General features: G+C 42.1%; 4 protein-coding genes across 20 annotated transcripts in view; 3 read left to right on the top strand and 1 right to left on the bottom strand.

The window, feature by feature from the left end:
• The window catches only part of Eaf2 (ELL associated factor 2), a 1192577-nt gene that overhangs the window by 176059 nt on the left and 997255 nt on the right, over positions 1-19263 (bottom strand). The gene's annotated exons all lie outside the window — the stretch shown is intronic.
• The window catches only part of Golgb1 (golgin B1), a 247039-nt gene that overhangs the window by 82220 nt on the left and 145556 nt on the right, over positions 1-19263 (top strand). The gene's annotated exons all lie outside the window — the stretch shown is intronic.
• Iqcb1 (IQ motif containing B1) overlaps positions 1-19263 on the top strand; it is a 228264-nt gene that overhangs the window by 139180 nt on the left and 69821 nt on the right. The window lies entirely within an intron of this gene.
• On the top strand, positions 1741-5671 carry LOC127665815 (hematopoietic lineage cell-specific protein-like). 2 transcript variants are annotated; one of them, XM_052158394.1, is made up of 3 exons: positions 1741-1802; positions 2981-3192; positions 4226-5671. In XM_052158394.1, the coding sequence occupies exons 2-3, from the start codon at positions 3178-3180 to the stop codon at positions 4526-4528; spliced, it is 318 nt and encodes a 105-aa protein (XP_052014354.1). In that variant the 5' UTR covers positions 1741-1802; positions 2981-3177; the 3' UTR covers positions 4529-5671. The 2 variants fall into 2 exon arrangements, with proteins under 2 accessions (XP_052014354.1, XP_052014353.1); XM_052158393.1 differs by lacking the exons at positions 1741-1802; positions 2981-3192 and adding an exon at positions 3719-3756.

The following is a 19263-nucleotide window of genomic DNA, read 5'->3' as shown; positions in this document are numbered from 1 at the left end:
GTCAAACCTACCTTGTGGGTTATCTGTGGCCACAGGGGGTGAGGAGGAAGTTGGCCTGCTGGCTAGGAGTAGCAACACAGTGGCCTGACAGGGGGTGGGGAGGGGACAGCAATAAGAGGAGCTCTTCTGGTGTGGAGGCTTGGTGTAAGTTGTTTTTGTATCTAATGTTTCAACACTCGGGGATTAGCCTGATCTCATCCAGGACCTCTCCCTAGCTATCTACTTATCTAAGAATTAACATCTTCTGTCTTCCTTCAAATTCAGTCATCCTTGTCTACAGAGAGAGGTTGAGGTCAGCCTCAGTTATAGGGGAGCCAGTGAGAGAGAGAGAGAGAGAGAGAGAGAGAGAGAGAGAGAGAGAGAGACTAGCTAGTTCTGAAGATGGTAGTTAAGGAGCAAATGGGAGCACAGCTTCCAGAATATATTAGGTCTTGGAACCCCCAAAATCTGTGTCTTAGAGCCCTGTGAGGCCATGTTGAGACCAGTACAGTTGAGCAGGACTGAGTTGAGGGGCCCAGTTGCACACAGAGCCTTTAGTTACAAGATTGGAAAGCTCACTTAGGGAAAAAAGTGTAGATTCCTTGTGTAACCCAGTACAGATACTGAAGACACCTTGTTCTATTTATTTGTTGCATTATTCCAAATGAAGAGAGACCACGTCCCTCAATTTACTGTTGTGGTGGGTAAGACTCATTTAATGTTGAGAGACCTTAAGGAACACTCCCAAAGCTAAACAATTACAAATTAGAAAATCAGGATTGGAACTAGATGGTCTAGTGTCCAGGTGGTCTAGTCTGCTTTGTAACACTGTTTCTACTTTAAACCTGTGAGCTTAGATGGGGGTGCCTACACTGATTTGTAACACTGTTTCTACTTTAAACCTGTGAGCTTAGATGGGGGTGCCTACACTGATTTGTAACACTGTTTCTACTTTAAACCTGGGACCTTAGCTGGGGATTTCTACACTGCTTTGTAACACTGTTTCTACTTTAAGCCTGTCTGCTTAGCTGGGGGTGGGGGGGGGGGTCCCTAAAACTGCCTCTGGGACTGAAAAGAGACAGTAAGGGTAACCTAGAGAGGGAGAAGCAGAGAGCCTGGCTAATCATTTCTCTTTCCCTTCTCTCAGTCAGCAGTGGGCTTTGACTACAAAGGAGAAGTGGAAAAGCATGCATCTCAGAAAGGCAAGTGCCCAGAGACTTGGTCATGGCTGGCAAAGCCTCCCTGCCCACATCGACCCCCTGCAGCTTGTCACAGCTCCCTGCCTGCAGCTCCCCAGTGCTTTGGCCCCTTTTCAGTGAGGAGGATCAACACCAATGGAATGGAAAATGGGATTGGGAATAGGCAGAGAAGGAGAAAGAAGGAAGAGTATTAAGGAAGGAGTGTAGCCAGGCTGGGTGATGGGCTGAAGTGGTTTGGTGTGAGTCTCCTAGGACACAGCAGGAACAGTTGAATGTCTCACTTTGTGTTCCTATTTATTTCCTTGTATTTTGCCTTGGCAGCCATTACTCTTGTGTTTGGTTCTTTCCTCCCTTCTTTTTTTTCTCCCCCCCCCCGACCCTTTTTATATTCTTCCCATCATCCATCTCTCTCTCTCTCTCTCTCTCTCTCTCTCTGACCTCTGATATTTCTTCCTCTTTGTCTGCCACCTTCCATATTTCTGTCTCTCAATCTTTGCTCCTCCCTCTCCCCCTCAATTCCCAGCATTCTAATCTCCAATTTTCACTCTCAGAATTTTCTTTCCCACAGATTATGTCAAGGACTTTGGTGGCCAATATGGAATCCAGAAAGACAGAGTGGATAAGGTAACCATGGTCATCATGGTCTCAAGGTGACTCTATGGTAAAGTGGGTACAAGGGAAGAGAGAAGCCAGGAGCAAAATGGAACCCATGGACATGGGTCCTGAGCCTGGTGTGCTGGGCTTCAACACCTAAGGAGCATGAATTCCACACCCTGAGATTTAAGTGAGAAGAGCATAGGGTGACTGAGAGGAAAGGTAGACGCTACGTTTACCAGGAAATCAGACATGACGTTTCAAGCTTTTCTTAATCCTGTCTTAAGTCTCTCCCTGCTCCACAGCACTGTCCTCTGTGTCCACCAGGTCCTATTCCTGCATAAGCAAGGACCTTGCTTCATTCTAGGTAACTGGCATCAGAAACATGAGATTCAGAGGGGAGCTGAGCCCACCAGGAGAATTCTTTACCCTTCTCTCTTCCAAGAGACAATATTGGAGCCCCCAGTCCAACTGTTGCCTACCACATGGCTACAGATGCCTCCCACAGTGGTCTTGGGCAGCAGGTCTATCTTATGAATCGCTGCTCTCTTGTCTCCTCACACTGTGAACACTGCTGTGCTTCACACTGTGTTAGCTTCAATAAAATGGAAGCCCCAACCATTGTGTATAAGAAGACAACACCTATAGAAGTTGGTCAGTCCTCACAGATTCCTTCTCTGTGCCCTTCAGCCTCCTTTCTCTTCTGGCTTCTTCTCTTCCCAGACTACCCCTTGTATGCCCTGAACTACTGAGATTATTCAAGGAAGATGAGCCCCCTGCTCTCACCATTGTGGATTCTGTCTCTTAGAAGAGTTAGACCAACTGGATGGCAAGGGAGTGTCATTACAGGGAAAAAGAGGGTCAGAGACACACACAGAAGAGAGAAGAACTGCCTGGGAAAGACAGAACAGAATAAATAGACCCTTTAGATGGGGCATAGGATGGTGGGGGTAACAGCACATGGATAAAGAAAGATGCTTGTTCAAGGACTCATGATTTTGAAAAGACTCATGGTCTAACATCACATGGCATCTGGGCTCCAGTGCCCTAGGATCCCCAGGCCTTATGGCTCTCTCACTACCTCTGTACCTTCCCCTCTGTGAGTGACCTCTTCATCTTCTCTCCTGCATATTTAACAGACCTCTCTCATTTCTATGAGTACCATCTCCTCTTTCTCCACTCACAATTTTCCCTGACTGTATCTGCAGCTTCCAGTGGTGCACGTGGGCTGAAGGCAAAATTCAAGTCCATGGCTGAGGAGAAGAGGAAGCGAGAGGAAGAAGAGAAGGCACAGCAGATGGCCAGGCAGCAGCAGGAGGGAAAGCCTGTGGTAAAGATGAGATGCAAGGCTCAGCAGTCGCCTGTACCTGTGGAAGCGCCAGCGGCGCAAGCCTAGTTGCCCAAGATGATCTTCACAGAGGTGAGTGCCTGGTTATCAGAGGTCCAAGATCTCTTTCCCAGACAGGTGTCTCAGAGGCCCAAGTGATAGGCATGGATAGATAGTTAGATAGATAGATAGATAGATAGATAGATAGATAGATAGATAGATAAGGCAGATGTATTTCTTACTGAACAGTCTGTTATACTTGTCTTTGCAAAGATTCAGTATGTGTAATGTGCCTCAGAAAGTCAAGAAAAAAACAACAAAGCCACCAAGATTTATAGACTCTACCTGTTTGAGTTTAAGAAGACAGGTCATTGCTGCAACAGATAGTCATTACTGTACCAACTAAAGATAAAGGTGCCATCACTTTCAGTGTGGGACCCATCTGGAGGGGTGTGTTGTACTGGACTAGCAAAATGGATGGGTGGCTCTTGGTACATATAAGAAAGAACATGACAAGTAGATATAGTTAGTGTAGCGATTTCTCCTTCTTCAGATCTGGCCTCCCCAAGAGAGGAGTTACATACAGCCAGAGACTGAGTCTGAGAGGAACCCTCCTCTCTGCCCATGAGGCAGTCTCCACTGCAGAATCCCTTGGAGGTTAGCAGAGACCCAGAGAGTCTCTGTCCCCTCCTCACCTTCTCTCTTCTTAGGAATGAGGGCTGTATAGGGGTGGCCAACTACCCTGCTTTACATGCTCTGGTTTTAGCACTGAAGTCCAGCATTCTGGAATCTCCCCAGTCCTGCGCAAACCTGAGTAGCTTGTTCCCCTAGTTGTAGTATCCCAACAGGGTTCTAAAGAACCTAAAGGTTTGGTGTTCTCCTGGTTTTCCAAAGACTCCGCCTTGCTTTCCATACATACCCCTCTTCCCCTCACACCTGGAGCTTTCCTCCTGTCCTTCCTGGGTGGGTGCTTTGAGAGGGGGAGTGTTTTAAGGGTCTTGGGAATGAAGAACAGACTACTCCCAAGGAAAGGCTTCTAAACTGCAGAGAAGAGGTTGTTGGTGAAGGTGTTATCAACCTCATTAAATCATCATTGAATCCTCCTGGTTCACCTGTCTCTCCTCAGGACAATGAGGAGCCCCCAGCTCTGCCCCCAAGGACCCCAGAAGGCCTCCAGGTAGTGGAAGAGCCAGTGTATGAAGCAGCACCTGAGACTGAGCTGGAGCCAGAGCCTGAGCCTGAGCCTGACTATGAGGATGTTGGGGAGTTTGATCGGCAGGATGGGGAAGCAGAGGGAGACTATGAGGATGTGCTGGAGCCTGAGGTCACCTCTTCTCTGTCCTACCAGGCTGGTGAGTGGAGTGAATGGAAGGTGTATGGTTATGGGTCCTGTGGACCCTGGGGATTCAGGAGTCAGGTAGTCAATTGAGCATATCCCCACACTGTCTCAGGGAGGTTATCAGGCAGTAGGGAAGCCCAGGACACTGTTCTAGGGGTGGGGACAGTTGCAGATGGCTTGGGGGTTCTCAGACCTACAAGTAGGATGGGGCTGTCTGGTTCTCAGGCTCTTGAACACCCAGGTGCCATTGGGAGCCTCGGAAGAGCTGAGAACAGAGTAGAGTCCCATAGGCTGGATCTAGACCAGGGAATAAGGGGGAAAAGGGGGCTCTCTGGCTGGATCCCTTGGGGAGAGTTCTTGGCTAGATGATGGCAGGGGCTTGAGCCTGATCCCTCTTCCAGCTGCACCCAGAAAACTCCCTCGAGTCTTATTACTGCCCAAACCATGTGCCATGTAGGTCAGGTGCTAGGCCTTTTTATTTGGCTCTACCTTAGCCTCAGTCCTAAACAGATAAGCCCATTGCCTTAGTTAAGGTTTCTAGTGCTATAATAAAGTACATGACCATCTCCCCTTTCCTTGGGGAGGAAAGGGTTTATTTCAGCCTACAACTGTTCGGTCACACTCCATCACTTAAAGGCACACACCATCACTGAGGGAAGCCAGGGCAGGGATTCAGAGCAAGAACCTAGAGGCAGAAATGGAAGCAGAAGCCAGGGGAGAGTGCTGCAGTGGCTCCAGTAGATTCTGTGAGACAAAGTTTTACAGACTGAGGCAAGAAATCTCTCCTGGAGCCCTTCAGAACACCTCTATTCAGAAGTCAAAAATCTCACTTGGCAATTTGTTTTGCTCCTAAACTCTCCCCCTTCTTAGTAGCTGGGACTAAGAAAAACCAAGTAAATTAAGATATAAAAGAAACCATCTTAAAGTAAGTCACTATCCAGAAAATTCTGCAACAGAATTTGACTTTGCTCCAGTCGTTTACATAATTACATTTACCTCCCAACAGTATATAAATGAAGTATGGCTCTGACACTATGGTATGAAAAGCATTAATTAGTACACTGGTATAAATATATTTTATGTGTCTTGACTATATATTGGCTTATAAGTCATTGGACATAATTTAAAAGATATAATGTTATTAAGGTTGGTTTAACCAGTGACACATGAAAAGTACAAGTTTTTTGACCCTCATAGTCACCCTTGCAGGATAGGTGGATTTGAAACAATAGGCCCAGAGTCCTGCTGTACAGGTGAGTGTTGGGCAAATTAGAAAGAATTTACATTTGAGTTGGTGCAAAGCTCAGAGCTGCCTCAATGGAAGCTTGTGAGGAACTGCTTTTGTCTTGCAGACCCCACATAGGGGGGTCTTTGGCCAAAACAACATTCTTAACTTATCCAGGTGTGATTCAGGATGCAGTTCATACTTATTACTCTCAGAGACTCATTTAGACTCTGGGAGTTTGACAAAACGTCCTTTAGTCTCTTTAAAAGTTTATATCAAGAAGATTGATGCTGTCTGTTGTTGGGAACCAGAGAGCTTGGCTCAACAGCCCTAGCTGAGCTGTTTGCACAGGTTTCTTGAGAGCAAAACATCCCGTGGCTTAGCTTGATTCTTGCCTTCCCACCCGGTGTGGTATGGACTTCCCAGGTGCCTGACCTATGACTATAATTGTTTTTTCCTGTTTCCTTCCCTGGCCTCTAGTATATATATTGCTGGTCTCTCAGTAAAGCTTTGGCATTCTCCTTGCAGAATGACGCATGTCCGTGTTTTTTGTTAATCCCCCAGGCCTACGCCCAATACTTGGTACCGTGGCAGCGCAGACACTGTCAGTCTGTGTTCGAGCTTCTAAATTTGTTACACAGGATAACATTTTACCTGGTTGATTTTATACTTCCTTGTGTGAAATGGTTATGCTAATTGTTCCTTTGCCTGCTTTATTGGATACATCTTTTGATATGTAAATGTCAATTCCTCATGCTTAATGGCTCATGCCTCAAAACAGAAAAATACACTCAGATCTAAAACCCACCTCTGCATCTGGTGTCTGTGTATCATTTCACCGAATCTGTGCCTTCCTGGACCAAAGAATCCTGGTTATCCCACGGCTGAGTTTGGTCTGCGGCAGCTGGTGCCTGAGAGTGGGATCTGGACAGATAATCTTTTTCTTTCTATTTTCTCAAGGTAACAAGTCAGCTCTCGCCAGGGAACTGCAGTCCCACCAGTAAAGACTCACCGGTTATGTATGAGCAATCAATTTTGTAGTAAGATGGGGCAATATAAGTCAAAGCAGGAACAAATGTTTCTTTCAGTGCAGGACTATGTAAAGGCCTGCATAGATGCCTCACCAGTCGTAGTGCAAGGAATGGCCTCCGCTGCAGCTATGAAAGGACAGAAATTCAGTGCCTATGTTAAGCAAACCTATGGTAGAGGAGGAAAAGGAACCTCCAAGCCTACATGTTTTAAATGTGGAGAATCAGGACATATGCAAAGGCAATGTCCAAGAAATAATAAGAGGGACTCCAAAAAAAGGGGTGCTCCTCCAGGAGTTTGCCCTTGTAGCCAGAAAGGCAAGCATTGGAAAAATGAATGCAAATCCAAGTTCCACAAGGATGGAACACCCCTTTCAGGGGAAAAGAAAGAAGAAAATTAAAAAAAAAAAAAAAACAACAACTAAGTCAGGGGCAGCCTTTCAGCCCCGAACTCGAAAGAGAAGAAAATAATGTTAATACGTCAGAGTTCTCTGAATCCTGAGGCTCCTGAATTTACTATATATGATTTGCCTAGAGCTACTCCTGGTAGTGCTGGCTTGGACCTAGCCTCCTGTGAAGATGTAATATTATCTAGATGGAAGGGCGTCTCCTTGGTTTCTACCTCTACCTTGGGGACTTTGCCACAGGGAACTGTGGGGTTAATAATTGGCCGTAGTTCAAATTATATAAAGAATTTTAATATTTTACCTGGTGTGATTGACAGTGATAGCACAGGAGAAACAAAAGTTATGATCAGACTGTTAAAGTAAACTGTACAAATCCATAAAGGACAGAAAATAGCTCAGCCTCTGCTCCTGCCCTATCTCAATTTACCTAATCCAATCTTAAAGCATGAGTGAGGCCAAGGAATGTTTGGTTCCACAGATGTTGTGGCATGGGTCCAAAATATTGGAATGGAAAGGCCTTTTAAAACAGAGTGAATGGAAAGCTGCTTCAAGGACTTTTGGATACAGGGGCAGATAAGACCTGCATAGCAGGAAAAGATTGGCTTTCATCTTGGCCATGTACAAGGACTTCCTCCTCTTTGCTAGGTTTAGGTATGGCCTCTAATGTGGCTCAGAGCTCACGGTTCCTGACACGGGAATTAGAAGGAAAGACAGGTATGATTCAGCCTTATGTTATCCCCCCCTCTCCCCTTTTCTTTATGGGGGAGAGACATAATGAGTGATATGGATGTGAGACTACTGACCTCAGATAATCTGAGTGAACAGCATTTTTCATAGGGGCCACTGAGGGCTTGTTATATGCAGATAAATTAAGTTGGAAATCAGAAGAGCCTGTATGGCTCAATCAGTGGCCCCTAACAGAAGAAAAATACAGGCTATAGAACAACTTGTGCAGGAACAATTAGAAAAGGGACATCTTGAGGAAAGTAACAGTCCCTGGAATACTCCCATATTTGCAATAAAGAAAAAGTCAGAGAACTGGAGGTTATTACAGGACCTCAGGGCAGTAAATGCCACCATGGTAGACATGGGAGCCTTATAACCAGGATTGCCATCTCCAGTAGCAGTCCCAAAAGGATGGGATATAATAGTAATAGATTTGCAGGATTGCTTTTTTACTATAAAGTTACATCCTGAGGATTGCAAAAGATTTGCTTTTAGTGTACCAGCCGTAAATTCAAAAAGGCCATATAGAAGATATCAATGGAAAGTATTACCTCAAGGGATGAAAAATAGTCTGACATTATGTCAAAGATTTGTGGACCAATCTTTGATATTAATTAGGGAAAAGTATCCTGAGGCCTACAATGCTCATTATATGGATGATATTTTGATAGCTCATCATTCATCCTCAATTAATGAGGAAATATTATCCTGTATAATTGAACAATTAACCAAGTTTAGGTTGGTAATAGTCCCAGGTAAAATACAAAAGAATAAGCTTTTAAGTTATTTGAGGCAGTTAATCCATGATGATTATATTGCCTCACAAACGGTATCTATCAGGATAGATAAATTAAGGAATTTAAATGATTTTCAAAAATTATTAGGAAATATTAATTAGATTAGACCTTCTTTAAAAATAACAATGGGAGAATTGAGTCCTTTGTTTCAACTACTGCAAGGAGATACTGATCCTAAGTCTCCGAGAGTTATGACTCAAGAAGCCATTAAAGCTTTAGCATTGGTGGAAAGGAAACTGAATGATGCGAGGGTAAAACAAATATCATATGATAAAGAGTGGGAATTAATTATTTTTAAAAGACCTTATACACACACTGGATGTTTATGGCAGGATGGTGTGCTGGAATGGATACATTTACCTCATGTGCAACAGAAGATGTTGGCTTCTTATCCATATATGTGCTCACTATTGATTAATAAGGGAAGAGTAAGATCTAGGGAATTATTTGGGAAAGAAATGCATAGTATCATATTACCATATAGTAAAAGGCAATTTGAGATATTGTTAATGGAAGATGACGATTGGTGAATCGCATTGGAAGGTTATTCAGGACAAATTAAATATCATTATCCTAAACACCCTTTAATTGAATTTTATAAAGAAACAAATATTTTTTTCAAATAAAGGTTCCTTACAGCCTTTGGAGTCTGCCTTATGTATTTTTATGGATGGCTCCTCCAATGGAAGGTCTGTGGTCTACGTGCCAGGACAAAAGCCTCTGATACAGGAGGGTGTGCAGACTTCTGCTCAGCAAGCAGAGATAAAAGCGGTTCTACTTACTTTTCAAAATTTTACAGAAAAATTTAATCTCTATACAGACTCAAAGTATGTGGTTAATTTGTTTCTGGCAATAGAAACAGCTTTACTTTCAGGGCATTCTTGAATTTTAAATGTATTACAGCAATTGCAGAATAGGATTAGGGAAAGAACAGAAAAAGTTTATGTGGGACATATATGGGGTCACTCTAATTTACCAGGCCCTCTTAGTAAAGGGAATTATATGTCTGATGTATTATCTCAAAATAACAGTTATGAATAGTTCATAATACAGTTTAAATTTAAAATCTATTAAAGATTAATAAGGCTATGTAGAACTTATGAAGGCATTAAAATTTGGCCTGACTACTCCATACAAAATTATTATAGATTTAAAGGGTTGGTTTTTGCTTTGCAGATCCTGACAATTATAAAAGCATTTGCTTCTAACTTTTAAAGAGCATGAGCTAACTTTAAAGAAACCATAAAGCAATAATAGCCTTACCTTATGTGAGAAAAAAATGTTTTGTCTCTGCCTCAATACAAGAAACTAGGATCGTAAATTTTTCAGTGTATATTGTTCATAGAATTTTATTACAGGTCTTTGTTCTTAACAATGGGCTTTTAATTTTTTTAAGTAAATGATTTTCAAAAGTTGTTAGAATTAATTAATTGGCTAAAACACTGCTTTAAGCTTGCCACAAGAGGATTTAAGCCTCTGTTGTTCCCAAGGTAGATGTAAAATAAATAGTGAGAGACATAACATGGAAGAAGCTACTGTAAGCATCTGTTAACAGTTTGTTACATGTTCAATGCCATTCCTTGGTAAAGAGAACATTAATGTAAAATCAGCCTTTTTCATCTCCAAGTAAAGTTTTAACATCCTTCAATAAAGATTTGGTGTGACAATAAAGTATTACAAGATAAAACCATAAAATATTTTTTAAAGTATTGTTTTAAAAGCCTGATGAAATGTTTATTTCTTGTTTTCAAACAGCAATCAAATTGATTATTATTGATAGTTAATCTATTACATGGCAAGCCTTTTTTAGGCAAATTTGATAATTGTTATCCAAAAGATAAGTAGTTAAAATTTGCTTCCATCCATGCTTTTATACATGCATCCTATAAAGAATGCATCCATTGTGGGAATAAAGCTCATATAATTGGATTCTTTTGAGTTTACCCTTGCTTTAGCACAGATAATTGATTTGGGTGCTGTAGCTATTTTTAAAAATGTTAAAAATCAAGCTTTTAATGTATATATTTATAATAAATATATGAATAGCTCATGGTGTGCAATTACTTAAAATTGTTCTTTTTTCTGATTCTGCTAATTCTTAAATTTTACAATTATTTATGCAAATACAATTCAAGTTTTTTAAAAAAAAAAAAAAAGCTATGTTCTTTAAATGTCCTCTGGACATTTGAGAGCTGATCCAGGGTCTAGAGAGATGGCTCAGCCATTAAAGGCTAGCTTACAACTATAAAATTTAAGAGTTCAAATCCCAGCAACCACATGGTAGCTCACAACCACCTATACTGAGATCTGATACCCTCTTCTGGTGTGTCTGAAGACAGCTACAGTATACTTATATATAATAAATTAATAATTATTTTTTTAAAAAAATGCCTGGACAAGACCCCTTAAGGCAAGGCACATGAAATTTGTGTCCCAGGCAGACTATATAGAAACAATTAGCCATACAAGCATATTCTTCATATCATCAAAGTAATCATGGCTTGAAAATAATTTTATATTTTTAGAAAATGTGCACATCAAATTGTAAAGAATTGTTCTTGGTGTCCTCAGTTTCTACCTCTATCACATAATGGTGTTAATTCCAGAGGACTTATTACAGATAAATGATACTCATATTTCTAATTTTAGAAAACTAAAATATGTACATGTGACTAAGGATACATTTTTAGACTTTCTAGTTACAACTGCTCTAACAGGAAAAGCAACTACAAATGCTAAGTTTATTTTCTATACTTACATAGTTATTGCCTTTATTATTGTCTATGCTTGGTGTTCCAACTTAAAACAGACAATGGAACTGGCTATTGAATAAATAAAAGCTATCAAACATTTGAGATGTCTTTGACAATTTAATTCTTTATTATCCTCAAGGACGAGGTAATATAAAAAAGTTTTAAAACAATATCTTCTTAAAAAAGAAAAAGAGAGGGGAAATTATATTCCTGTGCATATTATTTAAATTATGCTTCTATACTTTTAAGAATTTTTAAATTTGGATGCCAAGGAACTCGTTGCTGAGTGTATATGGCATCCTATAACTAGGCATAGTGATGCCTAGGTGAGATGGAAGAATTCACTTATTGGCATATGACATGATCCTGACTTAATATTGGGGAAGAAGGCATGTTGATGTCTTTTCTGCAGAATGTTACAGGAGCATGCTAGCTGCCAGAGTGATTGGTGTGGTGTGCTAAAGATAATGCTGACTGTGGGCTTGCTGAGTGCCCAGACAATGGTAACAGAAGAGCTATATTGGATATATGCTCTTGACCTACTTTAATTGTCAAATGTCCCAGATCAAATAAACTGCCTTGTTTCAAGTTTTTTTGAACTCGTGGGACAGAGAACTTGGAGACTATTAAACTTAGAAAAATTAATCTAAAGGAGAAGTTATAATTCTTCTCTTTCCTTTTAATGTGATCCGTTGACTCAGTCATGGACTGGTCTACAAATTGATCCAATATTGGAGATTTTCAATTATGAAGATTGCTAATAATCTTTATCAGCTGGCTTATCTGATGCTTACCTAAAAAAGGGACAGTCTCTGTTGATTCTCAAAGCTACCTCCTCCATGCCAGAGGTTAACTTTCATTTCTGAGAGCTACTAATTTGCATATGAATTGAGTACCTTGGGCCTTCCAAAGACAAAGTCAAAGTGGTTTCCCTCTTAATCTCTTATTTTGTGTTTCAAGCCTGTCTCTTTCAGACACAGCTCAGCAGCTCCCCAGGACAATATTCATCATTATGAAGAAAGTTGTGCTAAGAGGACCAGACAGTTTTAGACACTTACAGGGTGTTTGCTTTATGAGTGGTTCTCCTTCATGGAACCACATAAAACTCAGATCTATGTGTGTCTGTTTGCGAGCACTCATGGGCACCAGTGAGAGGTGCAAAGCAAAGCACTGTATGGGGAGGACCATGTTTTCTGCCCAGGAAGCACATCTGATTGCATAAAGGTTGGCATTGAGAGGCTGTCCTTAAAATAATAAGGAAACCTATTTCCTCTCCTTTGCAAAAGATGCCTTAAAATATTTAAGAGGAATCTTGGTCACTGTTTCCCCTCTCTAGTTAAGACCCTCCGTCTTTTGACTGATGTTTATCCACTTGTCTGCTACCTCCTCGTCTTCAATTTAATAAGAAGGGAGAGATGTAGTGAGTCATTTTTATGGTGTCAGGAACTGTGCCCACCCCCTAGCATTGGGGTAGCTACAATGCAGCCTTTGAGGTTCTGAACCATTGATCTCCAATGAACCTACAGCTTCTTGTGAATACCTGCAAGCTACTAGCTACCACCTGAGCTAGCCTGGGGCTGAGTGCTGAAGTCTTTTGATCTGGCAGACCTATAGTTTCCTGAATCAAGCAGGCTACCTGCTGAGAAGTGTGGAGTAGTGGAGCCAACACCCACAAAGTTTGGGGGAAGGGACTCTTCCCAAACTCCCATAAATTGTCAGACCCTGTCACATCATGACCAAGAAGCAAGTTGGGGAGGAAAGGGTTTATTGAGCTTACACTTCCACGTTGCAGTTCATCACTAAAGGAAGTCAGGACTGGAACTCAAGCAGGTCAGGAAGCAGGAGCTGATGCAGAAGCCATGGAGGGGTGTTTCTTACTTGCTTGCTTCCCCTGGCTTGCTCAGCCTGCTCTCTTATAGAACCCAAGAGCACCAGCCCAAAGGTGGTACCACCCACAAGTGGCCCTCCCCACTTGATCACTAATTGAGAAAATGCCCCACAGCTGGATCTCATGGAGGCACTTCCCCAACTGAAGCTCCTTTCTCTGTGATAACTGCAGCCTCTGTCAAGTTGACACACAAAACCAGTCAGTACAGACCCCAATGAATCTTTGGGCCTCAATCAGCAATTGGGTTGTCCTGGCCTCTGATTTTTTCGCCACCCCCCCCCCCCCCCCATCTACTGCCAGATTCCCTTCTAGGGATCCAGTTTGCCGTAGCTGTAGGCAGTTACAGTAAACAAATAAGAGTTGTGTTGACTTACGCTGGCCAAGTAATGTCAGATTTGTCACAGTGAAAAGTGAGCACATCCTAACTTAATATTACTGATGTAGCATCCTTAAGGACAGTGGCTCTCAACCAGAACCTACTTTGCTTCCAGAGAACTTTGGCCTTTCCTTCATTTTAAAGAGTTTTTATTCTTTTCTTGACGTTGCCAAGACTATATACAGCAAACTGTTTTGCTTTGGCATATGGTGTCCTTGAAACTGCTGTGCTTACCCAGTGTGGTCCATTTTCTTGGGTTGCCTTGAAACCATCTGGGCTTTGATGCAGTAGTGTGACTACAATGCCCTGAATTGTCAAGACCAATCAAGCTTCAGAACCTTCCAGTAGGATTGCCTTCATCTGGGATATCTTGAGGTTACTTCACCTCTGTATCACCTGCCCCAAGTATTTGAAGGTAGTTTGTAAACTGGACAGTCCAATGTATAAGCGCCAGTGTATGCTCATTACAGAGTTTCTTTGTTCTTCAGTCAACTAAAAACTTAGGCTCACTTATCAAACAGCCTTAAGCTATTAACTTTTTCCCCAGACTTAACTATTTTAGGAGAGGAAAGAAAAAAGATAAGGCAAAAATGTGGTGCATTCATACAAGCCATAGCTCAAAAAACAAAAACAAAAAAACAAGAAACAAAAAACAAAAAAAAACCCCTAGTGTTCTAAGGACTCCACACATCCTCTAGATGTGCAGGTTTCAGAGTGGTGCCCTCAAACCACAGTCCTACTTTGAATAACTCTGAGAAGCCAGGAGCGACAGTGTGCAAGTGTTTAAGAGTGTCTGCCCCGTGGTCGGGCCCGAAAGGTGGACACTAAGCTCTCCTGGGCCTGCTCTTGGGGCTGGCACATGCTGGTCAAACGAATCGGGTCAGTCTTATGCCCCACAATGTTGAAAGGGAAGGTTTTCAGGTGTTCAGACATGGAGGTGACTTCATTAAACTCCCAGCTCTTAAAGAGACTGCTGAACTGCCATATCTGGGAGAAAGTTCAGGGTGAACACAGGCAGGGAGTACCTAGTCCTTACAGGCTGAGTGAGGCGGAACTGTGTGTGAGAGGAGTCTGTTCCTCCTGTGTTCAGCCTCCCAAGTGCACAGCCACTGCTAGAGCATTCATATGTCCCTTTCCTGTACCTAATGCCTGGCACCTTGCTGATTAATGATCTTCCCAGCCAGCTTTGTAATTGTGTGTGATGCCTAATGTCAAAACAATTGGCACACACCTCCCCAGCTCCCCTGTGATTGACATAAACCTTCCCCAGCTCCCTTTAATTGACACACACCCTCCCCCAGCACCCCTATTATTGACACACACCTCCCCTAGGTCTCCTATTATTGATACACACCTTCCGCAGCTCCCGTGACTGACATGCATCCTCCCCAGCTCCTCTACAATTGGCATGCACCTCCCCAGCTCCCCTAGGATTGACACACACCCTCACCAGCTCCCCTGTGATTGACACACACCTTCCATAGCTCCCCTGTGATTGACATTTGTCCCGACCTGCAGGACAGTCAATGGGGTCCCATGATGCACCTAGGGGAGAATGGGGGACAAGAGATGGACAGCAAGACAGGATTCTGATCAAGCTGTCAAATTTTATTTTCTCACACTGCAATATAAAGGAGAGCAAGCAGGATGTAGGGAGGTGGTATGAGGGGGCAAACATTCTCTCCAGGGAACAGTCTCTTAGGGGGCAAGCATTATTTCTAAACATTATCTCTAAGGAGTCTCTCAGAATTGTCTCTCGGAATCTCATGGGAAAGCTGGCTGGATTTCAAGGAAGCTGGCAAGCTAAAATGATCACGAGGAGGTGAAGTGGAAAGAGATTGCTATAGTAACCTGCAGGAGAGTTCTGTTTATTCTAACCAACTCAGGTGAGCTCTGTATGTGCTGACCACCTTGCTACTTGGCTGACCTGAGAGCTAATAGTTTTCCTTCTAAAAGCAGGCTTGAGCATGTAAGAAGGCTGAAAGGAGGAGGTTTTTGAGGTCTATGTGAGAATGGATCCTGGCAGACATGCACCTCCCCAGCTCCCCTATAAGCAAGAGAAATTAATTCTGGACACAGGTCAAATATTGATTATCAGCACTCAGGGGCTCTCCTCTGGGACTTTTGAATGAGACATCAAAATCTGATTTCATTTTCCTTCTGTGCTTGAACCAGAAGGAAGCTGGGGTCCCAGGAGCCCCCAGCAGCTACCAGGGGCACCTAGGAAGAACTACCTTAGAATGTAGCAAGCATTGCCGAAGTGAGGAGAAGCAAAGGTCTCTGAGCTCTTCAACTAAGAATGGCCTTACAAGAGACCCATTCATTGCCTTTGGACTTATATATATGTAAGTAAATTATATAGGTTAATATAGTTCTTCTTCCATTTATGTCCCTTTATGCTTGTTTTCTAAGACTTAAATTTTAAAATACCCTGACAAAGAAGAGTCTTGTTAGAATAGAAACCCCCAAAGAAGATTTTGATGAGAATGGCACCCAGTCAAACATTGATTTTTTTTTTCTGCCTGGGATGGTATAGGTCACCAGTTTTGAGGTTCTGGGGTTAGATACACTGATAACCTTCTGGCCTGTCTTCTCCACCATCAGAGTTTGATCATTGTTCCTGTGCAAGAAAGGTTTTCCTGAAGTAGTAGAACTGCTATCTACTTTCATATGAGAGTTCTTTAGCCTCATGTAAATTCATTCTCCCTTTCTGTAAGGGAATTAGCCTGTCCAAAAATGATATCCAAAAATATCCAAGGTATTTGAATTGGATGTAAATATGAGCAAGCTAAAAATTTTTTTGTATTTTTTAAATTGAATTATTTACATCTAGTTTTGCTGAGAAAGCCATGTGCTGGTCTTAGGCATGCACATCAAGGTGGCACATTGTTCTTGCTAATGTGTAACACTAATGTTGTTGGTGGCCACTAGTATTTAACACCTGGATACATGCATACACACATAAGAGAGTCTTGTAATTATTTTTCCAGGAAGACTGCTCATGGAATAATTAAGGAAAATATACAGAATAATTTGGACATAATCAATAAAAATATATTCAAACAACACTACTTCCTCCATACCAACTTAAGTACATCCACCTATTAGGGACAAACAGGACAATGGCATTAATGACCTAAATAGACATCACACATTTGCTATGAGAAAAGATACTACTTGGATAAGATGAAGTAGAAGTATGACTTCTGTAGAAGTTGAAATTCAGTGATGACAAATCAATTGAGAAAAGGAACATGGTTTAACCAAAGGAATAGATGATTTGATTTATATGGTGTAATGTTTTATATTAAATAAGCAATTCTGCTATGAGAAATAAATGAACCAAGCTTAAACAATTTTAAAATAAAACCGGTTTTATTTATTTATTTATTTATTTATTTATTTATTTATTTATAGCCTGTTGGCATGAGACTGAGAAGATTTTGTTTGTCTATTATTTACACCAATCAGAGTCCAAGCAGGGAGCAGGGAGTAAACTCAGGTAGGCGTTTTGTTTTGTTTTATTTTTTTTTTTTTTTGTTGGGGAAGGGGGATGGTTTACAAATCTGAGGCATTATCCAGAGCTCTCAGCCCTTGCATGGAAAAAGGGAAACTACTCCCCAGACCCACAACAAGCAGGTATGTGGATAAGTTACCTGATGTGGCCACATTCAGTGGAGGGACACAGCTACTTCGTGGTTCTTGAGAGGGAGAGGTGGGCATGCTGGGGAGACCTTCAGTACTTCCCTCCCTGCTTCTCCTCCTGAAACATTCACAGTGGATTAGCCTAACAAGAAGCTGGAGGGCAGGGGAGTCAGCTGAGACACATTGCACAGATAAGTCCCTGGGATAGACCAGGCAGGAGAAGTATGGAAAAGAGAGCCAGTATGGAATAAGTGAGCTAACAGAAGACATTCAAGGCATATAACAGACATTAACATCTATGCTGCCGAACATGTATAGTATGTTTCCTACTAGACTGAGCTCCTTGAATGAGTCTTATTTTCAGCATTTTCCCCAACTCCAGGTACAGCACTGGTCCTCAAGAGAACTCTTAATATATAATTTATTGAATGAATGAATGAATGTTCACTTGCCTGACTGTGGACTTTCCAGGAGGTGCCTCCATGAGAATACCTCTTCTTCTTCCATTGTAAGAGAGCCATCCCTCTCTCTTGCAACAAAGTGGCACAGATGCTCCTCATAAGCACTGATACCTGAGACAGCTGGGACAGGCTGATGCTGTCCAGAAACCCAGCAATGTATTGTAAAACTTCCAGGGGCAGGCTGGTTAGAGAATTCAGGCTTTTCCCAGCATGGCCTGAGAGATGACCACTCTTCCATTTCTCACTCAGCTCCGGAGCAACCTCTGGCTTGATGGCAAAGGTCTTCAGCTCCTGTCTATAGATCACTTTTGCTTTTTGTCCAGGGGGGCGGAAGTGGTTCTGAATGAATGTACATCCCAAGTAGGTGAGGGGGCATCAACGCTAGAACCACGAAATACCATGACCAAAAGAAACTGGAGAGGAATTTCTTCTTCTCCAAGAGTTTCTTCCTTGATTTTTTCTTCATGTATGATACTAGGGGTTGAACCCAGTGGCCCACAGTGGCCAAGCAGTGTATTCTGATCCCCAGCTTTTCCTCAATTGATTTTGATATCTAAGTAGAGGGGGAAGCGATGGTTTCTTTAAACTTTGCCGTCTATGACTAAGGAGGGCTATCTGATGTGGCATTCATTTAGTTCAGGCTGTTTTAGTGCTCTAGCATACACTTGAAAAGAATATGTGTGTGAGTGTAATATTTTAATTCTCTGAGAATTCATATGACACATTTTTATCATAATTCACCTTGCTCCTGCCTCCTCCTATCCCCACCCTCGTCACCCTCACCTCTCCACTCACCCAAGTATTAATCTCCCTCTTGTTTTGGAACCTCCCCCCTTGAAGTCTAGTTTATGTTATCCGCCTACTCTTGGGTGTGGGTCCTGCCTTGGACTGTGGTTTCACATAACCCAGGCTGGCCTCACAATCACTGTGTACCCGATGATGGTCAGAACGTCTTGGCTTGCACATGTGTGCCACTGTGCTCACTCTGGTATGGTACTGAAGAAGAGCCCAGTGCTCTGAACATGATAGACTAACACCAACTGAGCTCCACCCCCATCCCAAGAATGTGGATTCTTTACAGCTCGATCTGGAGACTGGCATCCTTTTGTCACATTGAGCTTATTAATTTTGTAGCTAAATGTTTTCCACTCATATAACATTGTCATCTATTTGGACTGCTGTGTGACAATCCTGTATTGTGATTTGTAATTGTACAAGTGTTTCCAAACTTGTGTTAACATTTGCTTCATTTAAATTGGGTAGATGCTGATAACTTATAGCTTATGCTTTAAGATCAAGAATTGACAAATGTGACCTCACAAAATTACTAAGTTTCTGTAAGGCAAAGAACACTGTCAAAAGGACAAAAAGGCAACTGACAAGTTGGGAAAAGATCTTTACCAACCCTACATCCGACAGAGGGCTTATATTCAAGATATACAAAGAACTCAAGAAGGTAGACTCTAGAGAACCAAATAACCTTATTAAAAATGGGGTACAGAGCTAAACAAAGAATTTT

The sequence above is a fragment of the Apodemus sylvaticus genome, chromosome 15 (genome assembly GCF_947179515.1).
Source record: "Apodemus sylvaticus chromosome 15, mApoSyl1.1, whole genome shotgun sequence".
Lineage (NCBI taxonomy): Eukaryota > Metazoa > Chordata > Mammalia > Rodentia > Muridae > Apodemus > Apodemus sylvaticus.
The sequence above is the reverse complement of the archived record's forward strand: the minus strand, read 5'-3'. Positions and strand labels throughout refer to the sequence as shown.